Source organism: Castanea sativa, chromosome 6 (genome assembly GCF_040712315.1).
Source record: "Castanea sativa cultivar Marrone di Chiusa Pesio chromosome 6, ASM4071231v1".
NCBI lineage: Eukaryota > Viridiplantae > Streptophyta > Magnoliopsida > Fagales > Fagaceae > Castanea > Castanea sativa.
This window is the reverse complement of record NC_134018.1, coordinates 30,581,058-30,592,714: the sequence shown is the minus strand read 5'-3', so window position 1 is coordinate 30,592,714 and position 11,657 is coordinate 30,581,058. Positions and strand designations below refer to the sequence as shown.

The following is an 11,657-nucleotide window of genomic DNA, read 5'->3' as shown; positions in this document are numbered from 1 at the left end:
TGGAAGATATCTCCTCCAAAAAAGAACACAAATTCAAATCCAAAAATCAAGTCCCTTAGATTTGAGTTTGGGTTATGGTCGAATGAAAAGGCCAAAAAAAGTGAGAAAATTGAAAATCGAGAGAAACACATTTTAGGAATATTTTAATAATTTTAGAAATATTAATACTAGTATTTTGGTAATTTTAGAGGTACACATTTTCCTTTAATAAACTCTACTCACATTGCCCTTACCTTAGACATAAACAAGATGTGATGTGAATTTTAGCGTGAGTTGAGTGTGCCCTAGCATTACTTCACCGCAACCATTTGATTCTGGATCAGAGATCATTCAGATCATTCATGTACAAAAAAACAAAATAACAACAGACTCTGTCTCTCCAGTCTTGCTCTGTTGTGTTCCACTGGGTCCCAACAGCCCACTCCCACTCCCACTCGACCGTTGACGCGTCTCTCTCTCTCAAACGACCACAGATTCCAATTCTTCTTTTCTTTCGTTCTAGAGTGTAAGAAAAATGAAGAAGTTATAACCTCCGACGCTACGGAAAGCAAAGGGGAGGGAGGGCTTTTGGTTGGTGCGCGCGATCGAGAATGGCGGCCGAAAACGGAGATCACGTGGTGGAGCTGGTAGTACACGACACATCACCATCACCGTCACTGTCACCGTCACCAGAGGCGGAGATAATCCCTCTCTTAAATCCGGTCCAGAAGCCTAAGATCAACATCTTCACCATCTCTTATCCCCGAACTAAAACCCGGGTATTACAAACTATTTTAACCCTTTTTCTTTTCTTTTGTTCCCAAACATCAATTTCGAATTCGAATCGTGTTGTCCAATTTAGGGCTGGAATTGGCTTTCATTTTAAATACCGAATGGGCTTTCAAAAAAATGTCAGCTTCAGTCAGCGTAGTAATTTATGCAAGTGTCAGCTTGTTGTTATTGACTGGTGTTGTATGCGTAAGGGGACCTGGGAGACCTATAATTACTTACTTTTGCATTGCAGTGTAGCCAGAGAGTTGTGGAGCATGGATGATGTTTACACTTTTTGGGGTTTGCTGAGTTATGCCCACCGGGGGTCATAGAGCTTCTAGCTAGTTGATTTGCATTGTTTTTTTTTTTTTTTTTTTCCGTTAAATTAACTTTTACCTATCCAAAAAAAAAAAAGTAGGCATAGAAATGGGGTGATTTGGAATGTGATCCCTCATTGCCTAATGTGGAGCATTTGGTGGGAGAGGAATACTTGGATCTTTGAAGGAACGGGAAGATCGAATCACGAGCCAAAGCTTTTTTTCCTTCTAGAATTTACTTGGGTGGACTAATGCATCTAGTGTTTTCAATTTCACTTCTTTGCCTGATTTGCTTGATAGTTGTACTTTCTGTGCTTCTTAGTTTTGTTGTTTTTATGTTTTCCTCGGTACACTTCCTGTGTGCTTTGGTTCTTTGTATTTGATATTTCCTTTCAATGAGGTTTTATTCTTCTGGTCATCTGTGGTTTCTTTTCCTGCTTTGACTTAGTTCATAGCCAAGAAATCCAGAATGCTACAATAAGTTTTGATTTAATATGTTTCACTGCCATGGAGTTTCTGCTATTAGAGTGGAATATTATAAGCTTTGCGCCAGTCTTTGATAGCATGCTTAGTTATTTACTTGCTAATACAATATGGAGGATAAGATAAACTGTAGGTTGGCTTCCGTTGGATCTTTGTTTTTCATTTCTATTATTTTCTCTAGTGGTCCGGTCTCTTTTCATTTCAATTTGATTCATTAAAAGTTAGGAAATGTTGGGGAAATTAATATAGTTGCTCTGTTAAAAATTTGTAGGAGCAGGTGACAAGATTACCTGAATCAGAGACATCTCCAGTAACTCAATTCATTTTCTGGGTGTGGAGTGGGTCCAGGTACTCTGGTCTCTTGTGTATGGCCATCTCATCTATCATCTATTTTGTCATGGAAGTTCTTTCTGATGTTTTCTCTGGTCAGTAAGCTCTTTCCTTGTTTATAATTATTCATAAGTCTCAAGGCATATGGTGCATATTGCTCATAAGTATGCACTTTACCATCTATAAATTTTCATTTACATTTTCTGAACAGGATCTATTATTAGCAAAAATTTGTTTGTTTGTCCACTGATTGATTTTATTCCAATTCTATGTTGACAGCCCAATCAATTCCTTTATTTGAGACAGCGTTTACTCGATGCACAATAATAACAATATTGTCATATTTTTGGTTGAGAAAGAGTGGGCATTCAATATTTGGACAGACGCATGTTAGAAAATTTTTGGTTTCAAGAGCCCTTATGGGATATCTTTCATTGATGAGTTATGTTTATTGGTAAGTGGACTTCCAGTGACATCCTTTCTATTTGTATTTATAGCATGCTGCTATCATCATTCATCAATGCTTATAACACTTTCTGAATATTTACTCGTTTCCTAGGGGGAATATCTATGTCACTCTGACACAGGACAATTAAAACAAAACTAAAAAACGGAAAAATAAAGGGATATGACCTAGGAGTTAGCACGTAGGCCTGGCTTGGAGTCAACACCAAGCAGGAAAACCACTAGGAGTTAGCATCTAAGGTAGACCTAGAGTCAATACCAGACCAAAGAAATACCAAATGACCATTTTTTCATTCATCAAAATATCAACTATCTACTCAAGGAGTACAATAGGTTGCTTATAAAGGATTGCTAAACCCCTAGTTCTAATTGGTTAGGAAACCCTAATTGTCTTATTACAAAAATAACCTTGCTTCCAAATTAAATACTAATAGCGCAATAAACTAATAAGACCTAAAACATAAAAATACAATTGATTTGCAAACATAAATAACACTAAATAATAATCTCCTTGCATCTCCCGCATCATTCTCCTCTGGTTGGAGAAAACTCGACCTCAAGTTCTAAAGCGTTGAAGGATTAGAATGCTAACAAGTAACACTTGCTTCAAGTCTGGAATCACCCTAGGGAGCATAGAGAAAAGAAAATTCTTGAATTTCACCATGTCAAACTCTTCTGGAATAATAAAATCAATGTGTGGAATCAACATAATCTTATCTTGAACCATTGGAAGCACTATGTTATCCACTTTCTCCACTTTAGCAAACTATTTGTCTTCATGCACCATGGAAGGTTGATCAAAAGCAGATTCATTAGCTTCCAATATCACATCATGTGCACCCTCTAACATAATACTCTCTTTAGAAACCATCTCTTCACCTTGTTGTTCTTCAATAGATTCATTTCCTTGCACGCATGTTAAAGCAACACTTGCCGAGGCGTGTACGTCTTTGTCAACATTAGGCTTTGGTGTCACATGAGGTTTCTCCACTACCAACATATCATCATTAATGTTTTCTTCTATAGGGGCAGCAATAATTTCATTGTGATCAATTATCCTTGGTTTCCCTATTGAATCAGTTTGAGTCTTCATTTGCTTCATCTGAGCAATCATGTCTTGAACATTTTTCATGAGCTTTTCAGATAATTCCTTGGTAGATAATTCATTTATTTCCTTGGTAGATTGTTCAAAAGTGCACTGAGGACATGAAATGGGATGAGAATTCATCCTCTTTGCTTCAACTTGAAAAGTACCACACTGAGATTGTGGTAGATACTTAGCTCGAAAGTATGGTGACAAATACTCATCAAAAAGCTTTTCTTTCATATCTTCCCACACACTAATGGCAGGTTCATACTTTAGATAGAAGAAATATTCAAGATTCTCCCAAAACATTTGTGCTCCACTTTTTAACTTCAACTTTGCGTACCTAACCTTTTTGTTATCTGCAAAATTTGCTTGCTCAAAGAATTGCTCCATCCCATTCATCCAGTAGACAAAATCCCGTGGATTAGTTTTACAACCATTAAAATAAGGTGCTTCTAATATTACCATAATTCTCTAGAATAGTGCTTCAACAAATAGTTGTTCAACAAATAGTTGGAAGTTGGAACAAGAACCTGGGTTGCTGTGATGTTCTCTGGACAGATCGTTGGAATAGGCTTCTAAGACTATTCTCTCAGACAGTTGCTGGGACTCAGCTGGTTGATAGGTTTGGATTTCGTGGGCTGGGTCTTGTATTTTTTTTTAAAGAAAACTGGTGTTGAAAAATGTGGGCTTTGGGCTTCTTAACAAATGGGTCGGGCAAGGGTTGTTTCTAAAATGGGTTGATGTTTTTATTTTTTGGCTAAAGAAAGTGGATAACGCAGAGGGGGCTGTACTGGGTTACCTTTGAGATCGGGTCGATGGGGTACTTGCGGCAGTATGGCAGTGAGTAAGTGAAGGTCATGGCAGCGCACGGCAAGGATGGAAGGTGCTCATGGTGGGCTGCTGCAACTGGGGCTTGCGAGTGTGTATAGTGGTAGTCACGGTGGCAAGCATGAATTGATGGAGGTGGATCGCCGTCGCAAGGAAGGGCAAAATTTGACAATCCAAATCAGCTGCAACAGGACTTCTTCTCTGTCTTCGTGGTTGCAAAGGGTTGGTGATTTGAGTGTGGAATTAGGATCTGGCAGTGGGGTTGGGGTCCTGGAGCTGGGTTGTTTATGTTAATGGTGGCGATATAGCTTAAGGAAGGAGGGATTGGTGATTCACGTTGGGTCTGGGAATTATTTGGTAGATTCTGTGTTTGGTTTGAAATCTGGGTTACTGTAGTGTGGTGTGGTGGTGTTCTAGGGGGTGGAAAATAATGATAGCAAAGGATTTTTGTTTTTTATTAATTACTTTTCCAGTTCGTGACTGCGGTGATGCTTCAAATAGATCAGTGTTGCTCTAATACCAAAACTGACGTAGGACAACCCAGAACAAAATTGAAACAACAATAAAATAAATGGATATGACCTAGGAGTCAACACCTAGGCCTTGCTTGGAGTCAGCACCAAGTGGGGAAACCACTAGAAGTCAGCACCTAGGTTAGACCTGGAGTCAGCACCAGACTAAAGAAAGACCAAATAGCCATTTTTTCATTCATCAAAATATCAACTATTTCCTCAAGGAATACAATAGGTTGCTTATAAAGGATTGCTAAACCCTAGTTCTAATTGGCTAGGAAACCCTAATTGCCTTATTACAAAAATAACCTTGCTTCCAAATTAAAATACTAATAGCCCAATAAACTAATAGGACCTAAAACATAAAAATACAATTGATTTGCAAACATAAATAACACTAGATAATAATCTTCTTGCATCTCCCGCATCACACTCCCTCTAAGGTACACTCCCTCTAAGGTTGTGAGGCACTTAGCATGGGTCACATGATGCAATTTTTCTTAAACAAGATGTTCCTACATAGGCACACTAGGTCAATTGTCTTCATCAAACAGTTGTCACATCATGTGGTTTTAGCAGTTGCTATACTGTTCTGTATACACTATATTGGCCTATTAACTCTTATTCACCAATACATATTTAATATATAGCTTCGTATGGAGGGTTTTTTTTCCCTATGCCAAAAAGTGTAGGAGGAGGGGGGGGGGGGGAGGGGGTAGTACGTCAGGGAGGTAACCCTGAGAAAGGTATGCCACGCTGACCCTTTAGAGGCAGGTAGAGCACTCAATTGTAATATGAGTGTAGCATGATCTGAACCTAAGCATTGCTTGAGGAGAATGAGCACATTTTACCACTAACACGCCCACCTACTGTGATAACTTTGTATGAACTTATTGCAACATAATTATGTTTAGAACACAAAGACAAAATGTAAGGTACCTAGAATAGAGTGCTTTCAATATAAATCCCATTAATATGTAATATTAATGAATCTATCAGCTTGAATTTCAAAATTTTTGGTAATGTTTTACATTTTTCTTTACCTCATATACTATGCTTAGAAAGCTTTGTCAATGGTTTGTAAGGATATCCTTATGAGTTGATTTAGTGATAACTGCTGTAATGACCAGGAGCTGGTTTATTTTCATTTCAGCATTCAAAGGTTACCTTTGTCTCAGGCTATTGTATTAAGCTTCACAACACCAATTATGGCATCAATTGCAGCCAGAATAATTTTGAATGAGAAGTTGAAAATCGCTGACATTGGAGGTATGCTAGTATGTAATATTTTTATAATTATTTTTTCTTAGTCCTCTATCAAAATAATATTATGAGATATGCAAATATGCCCCCATTTACATTTATTTATGGAACATAAAGCACTTTTTACTGTGTGGTGAACAAAATAGCACATGGCTCATCATGCTTAGTGTCCCAATTAGTTTGGGAAACAACTATACCCCAGAGTTAGGCAAGCCTGAGAAGTGGTAATGGAAACCAATCTAGCTGCAAATGTTTTTCATCATAGAAAATGAAACTATTATCTTGAATTTTACGTTGATTTCCAAGCTCATAGTTTTGGCATATAAGTTGGACTACCTTCTGTTAGGCAAAGAGTGTTTCCTATGTTAACTATCATACATTTTCCAGGTCTTGCTTGCAGTTTCTTTGGTGTGCTCTTCATTTTCCGGCAGATACTTACTACTCAAGGTACAGAAGTGAGTTAAAGTAACCTTCTATATGCAATGTCAGATGTGGATGCCTTGATAGGTTATGGTAAAGAATTTGATCAAGATAAATTTATATTTCCTTATCTTCATTGGTATTCCATATCATATGCCTGTATATACTGCCACTGTACTTATGCTATCTTTTCCTTTCTACATGAAAGCTAATCTTAAGCAATAGTCTCCCAAGTGTACCCAAGCTCTCTCTCTCTCTCTCTCTGAATCTTATTTAGTGCGACTTCTGTGCATTATTCCCTTTGTAGAGTTGAGAGTACCATGCTGTGATATTGATTCACTCTTGTCTTGGAAAAAGTTTGAAAATACCTATTTTTATAAGGAAAAGAGTTTTTATTCATGTGCTGATGGTATATAGTAGTTATTTATGTGCTATGAAGCGCGAACGCAAATACAGGTATGGCACACACTGCAATTTTTGAAAAATTAGGACACACAAGGTATGGCGAGGATAAATATACTAATTGATTATTAAATATATTTTTATTTTATTTTTTTAAATATTGTTAAGCATTTTTTTTTTTTTCATATAATGTTAAACATATATAAATTTAAGAGCATCAAAGGATAATAAAGTGAATTCATGACTAATATATGATGTATCAAAAAAGAAGACAAACCAAGAATAAGATATTTTTTTTAAAAAAGTAAATAAGAGATAACTAGAGAAGTGTTCAAAATTAAAATTAAAAAAATAAATAAAAGATAAGTATATCCCTCTGTGTCCTGTAATTTTTCAAAAACAAAAAAGGACACGGTCGCAAAAGTGTCCTTGGCATGTCCCGTTTTCAGCACAAGTACGACACCCCAAATGAAGCGTCCATGCTTTCTAGTTTATATATCAAAAAAAGGATGCATGAGTTATGTTTTCTAGCGTGTTATCAAAAGCTTCTCTAATTTTTCAAATTTTCCAACCTCATTAGTGAAGAACTCAAAAAAGTCAACCCCTTGTATTAATGTTCTTACAAGATATTTAATTAATCTTTCATATTCTTCTTTGTTTCAACATCATATTGGTTCATTTATGTTATTTTCTTTTTTGCTACTAGTTTAGTCTTTATTTGAATAACCTAAATCCTTTTTTTCCACAATTTTCAATTTTTTGTACAATAAATTATGGGAGTTTTTCACACCTCGTCTTCATTTCTATTATGCTATTGAATGTTTAATTTATTTATCCGCACCCGCGCGGGGGGTGGGGGGCGCAGTGGTTGGGATGGGGGTGTGTGTTTCTCATGCCACATCTTTGACAATGACTTCCCCCTTCCATTGTGTTGATTTTTGGCAAATTATGGGAAACTAGAACCTTGATTTGTTTGCCAGATTCCTTGAAAGTGAGCAAGTTATTGATGTTAGGATGAATGGGCAACAATAGAGACTAGAGCAACACATATTCCCTTTTCTTTTGCTTTATTGTCTTTCCCTTGTGGGCTTTATTTGTGGTATTTTCGGTGTTACAGGTTAAAAATCTGTCTAAACACATCATTACACGTGCTTATAATGAGACAGGGAGAGTTGCTTTCCTACAACTCTGCCTAGACTTGTGCGTTATTGATTGTGTACTTTTTCAGGAAGCTTAGTTAAAGCTGGGGAAGCAAACAATACATACCTTAGTGGAAGCAATCATATATATGTTGTCTTAGTTGGTTTATTTTCATCAATAACTGGTGGAATCAGCTATTGCCTCATAAGGGCTGGAGCAAAGGCATCTGATCAACCAGTGTAAGATTACATGACTTGCCTCATCTTTATTGTCCACTATGATATAATCTTCTTTATTTCTTTCCCTTCAAACTACTGAAGCTTAAAGAAAGTTATACTGTGCTATTGTGCACCTCACTCTTAACATGGCTTTCCTTTTTACTAGTTAATACATCTTTTGGAAGCGAAATTTAGATTCTGTAGTAATTAGTGCTGCCGCACTATGATTTTAAGAAAGGAAGATATTATGTAAAGAGATTGCCTTAGTAAGTTGTTTGCTCTTTCCAGGGTTACAGTTTTTTCATTTGGCATACTGGCTAGCCTTGCTGCTGGAATATGTACATTTTCTTTTGAGGTAAGTCCATGGCACAGTCAAAATCTAATGATATTTAGGGGCCATGAAACCCTGATTCACCTTACATGTCATGCTTCTGTTGTATAAGGATTTTGTTTTAACCACTCACGTCAGACGTAATGAAATGATGCGTTTCCAATAGATATTGGCCAGGGATTTAGAATAGTATATTGAAACGTAACATTCATCATCATCTTAATTGCTTCAATTTGTAATCTACATTTTTGGTTTTTAGGATAGCTAGTTACTCATACACCAGTGGGTCTGGAACCCACAACTTATTTCGGACATATCATTTGAGTTAAGAGTTATATGCTTAAACTTGTAATTTAATTGCACTTTGTATTTTGAAATTCATAAATAATTGTCATTATTTATTGTTAATCGGAATATTCTTCATGCAAAATAAAGAAGATTAAATGTTGTGCTCAATATTATTTATGCTTAATGATCAGAGGTTTTACTGGCAGAGTCCAAAGCCATTTGAAGTTTATGCTCTCTGAGAGTCCGAAGTTATAGTTGCATCCATACTGTGTATCCTTTTTATGATGAGTGTTTTGTGTCTCTGGGTGTTTCTCTTTTTTTTTTTCTTGTATGATGCAGGATTTTGTGCTGCCAGGTCTTCATTCATTTATACTAGTGTTTGTACTTGGTGTCCTGGCCTTTTTTGCAGAGGTGCTCTTCTGAATTATTATGATGCAATAATGACATCAATAAGGATAGATTTTTTTTTATTTTCTGACCTTGCTTCTGAACATGTGTGCTTGGTTGCAGTTATTTTTAGCACGCGGACTTCAGCTTGAGAAAACCACCAAAGCTGCAAATGTCCAGTACATTTTGGTATTGTTCCCCCTTCTCCCTCCAAAGCAGTTGGCTGCCCTCCCTACTTTTAAGTCAATATTGCCTGAGAGATATCAGTAGGGAGCATTTAGTAGCAATTTATACAGTGATCAACTTTTGCCTGCCTTAGTCTTTAGAAATTTAGATAGTGATAATCTGTGAGATGCTAGCAATGTGCAATTCCGATAAAATTATGTGAAGATTGATATTGTGAAACTTTTAGGAAATGATTGTAAAAGACACTTATCAAAAAAGAATGGCTAAAGTGCAAACTACACCTCCCTAAAGTGTGGGAGTCTTTAGATTTTACACCTAAGTTTCAGGATTTGGATTTTATCTTTTAAAGTTATATTCTGTTTGCATGAGCAGCCACACTTCCATCCATATTTTCCTTTATGTACCACATAAACTTGCTACACATGTTTAGTTTGTCCAATAAAATGATGCCATATGGCATATCAAAAATGACATGGCATAATAAAAATTATGTGCATTATTCTTTTGGACAAACTAAACACATGTGACAAGTTTATGTGACACTATATATAATTTTGAGAGGGTAAAATCCAAATTCTAAAACTTTAAGATGTAAAATCTGGAGCGTAGTTTGCACTTTAGCCAAAAGGAAATTATTGGAAAAACATAAAAAGAATCGTAACGAATTACTTTCCCTCTCCTCCCCATCAATCTCCCTCCGTTCCAAAAAAAAAAGGGGGGGGGGGGGGGGGGAAGGAATAAAAAATGAAAATCCCATCATCTTGTTAATTACATTAATACTTGTATTGCTGTTTCAGGCTGCCCTGTCACAATTATGGAGCATCAGTTCATCAAGAGTAGCTCCATCCTTTGGGCGACTTGTTGGATGTTTACTCATTTTGATTTCAGTGTGTTGCACAATGTATATTGGACCTGACAAAGAGATGGAGTGAGAAATGCTGTATTCTTATCATTTGTTTGAAGGCATGCACCCCATTTGGTGCACCCATTCTTTGCTGTAAATTAGCCAATCATACTTAACCAAAAAAAAAAAGTCGATCATATCCTACCTTATTAGTTTTTGTAGTTACTTTTGTATTTTCAGTTTCCTTGCAAGATAGCTTGCTACCCCATAGCTTCACAGGTTTCAGCGTAAAAGGGTCTTGCACTCTTGTAATTATGGCATGTTAAAACTGAAATTCATGTTAAAATGAATAAATTTGCCCTCTGCCCCTGAACCCTAAAACGCATGGTACTGCTTGGTGCATGCTAGGTGTCAATCATTGAGCTCCTCCAGAGCCTAATTTTCATATTTTTACATAATCGTCTTGACTGGTGGTATCCGGATTTAGACAAAATTTAGGTAAAGATATCTTGGTTTTTTGCCTTAAATTGTATCTATATATCTATATATAATATAAAAACAGAATGCTTGACTTTTTGTTGATTACTTCCTATTGTGGTACGTGGATCTCTAGATAAACTTCACTTACACCGTTTCATTACAAGTTGTCTCTAAATTAAAATCACCAGTCCAATATAAATCGAAAAGAAGCCATGTTATAGATTTTTTTTTTTTTTTTGGATTTAAAAACTATTCCAGATAAAATCAATTTTAACATATCAAAATCCTTCATCTCTTGAGTGCTGACATGGTGTGTTGGTCCAAGCGGCCTAAAACGTGAAAGGTTTATAAGAAAAGCAGCTAGTTGGGTGTTCCTTTTCTACCAAAAAAATAAAAAAGCAGCTAGTTGGGTTAGTGCTGTCAACTGTCAAGTAAAAGGAAGCAGTAATATTATCTCTAAAACACCCAAGTGGACGATGACAGTTTTAAGGAATTTTAATGAATTCAAACAACGAGCTTTCCCTCCTATCTTTACCCTCTCATGGACTTCACGTCTTCAATGGAAAATAGCATAGAAAGGGAACGGCACAATGAAAAATATTAGCTAGCTAATTATACTTGGGCCAAATGCCGTTCTAGCCTATTTGTACTGTCTTATTTTTAATTTCTCATTCCATTTATTGCGGTAACCAAGATCTCCAACTAAGACTACACTAATCCAAAACCTGGCAAAACTGGATCCAGACCCAAAGCTGGTAACCCAACCTAAACCTAAAGGAAATACCTAACCTAAACCAGAAATTTTTTACCCTAAGTAAAAATGGATTGACTTGTGACCTAACTCATTTTCTAAAATGTTTTTTTTAATAAAATCATATAAGTTAGCAAATCACTTCAAATGCTAACCATGTAAAGGTAATATA

General features: G+C 36.3%; 1 protein-coding gene across 2 annotated transcripts; it reads left to right on the top strand.

The window, feature by feature from the left end:
* Positions 1-270: 270 nt before the first annotated feature.
* On the top strand, positions 271-10,451 carry LOC142639263 (uncharacterized). Of its 2 annotated transcripts, none has more exons than XM_075813427.1 (10): positions 271-758; positions 1,828-1,975; positions 2,160-2,334; positions 5,929-6,044; positions 6,426-6,485; positions 8,089-8,239; positions 8,507-8,573; positions 9,177-9,248; positions 9,348-9,413; positions 10,208-10,451. In XM_075813427.1, the coding sequence occupies exons 1-10, from the start codon at positions 591-593 to the stop codon at positions 10,340-10,342; spliced, it is 1,158 nt and encodes a 385-aa protein (XP_075669542.1). In that variant the 5' UTR covers positions 271-590; the 3' UTR covers positions 10,343-10,451. The 2 variants fall into 2 exon arrangements, with proteins under 2 accessions (XP_075669542.1, XP_075669540.1); XM_075813425.1 differs by having other exon boundaries at positions 275-758; positions 1,822-1,975.
* The last annotated feature ends 1,206 nt before the right edge of the window (positions 10,452-11,657 follow it).

Coding starts and splice junctions, on each gene's coding strand:
- LOC142639263 (XM_075813425.1), top strand. CDS start 591: ATGGCGGCCGAAAACGGAGATCACGTGGTGGAGCTGGTAGTACACGAC. Junction 6,045..6,425: donor GAAAATCGCTGACATTGGAG/GTATGCTAGTAT, acceptor TACATTTTCCAG/GTCTTGCTTGCAGTTTCTTT. Junction 8,240..8,506: donor AAGGCATCTGATCAACCAGT/GTAAGATTACAT, acceptor TGCTCTTTCCAG/GGTTACAGTTTTTTCATTTG.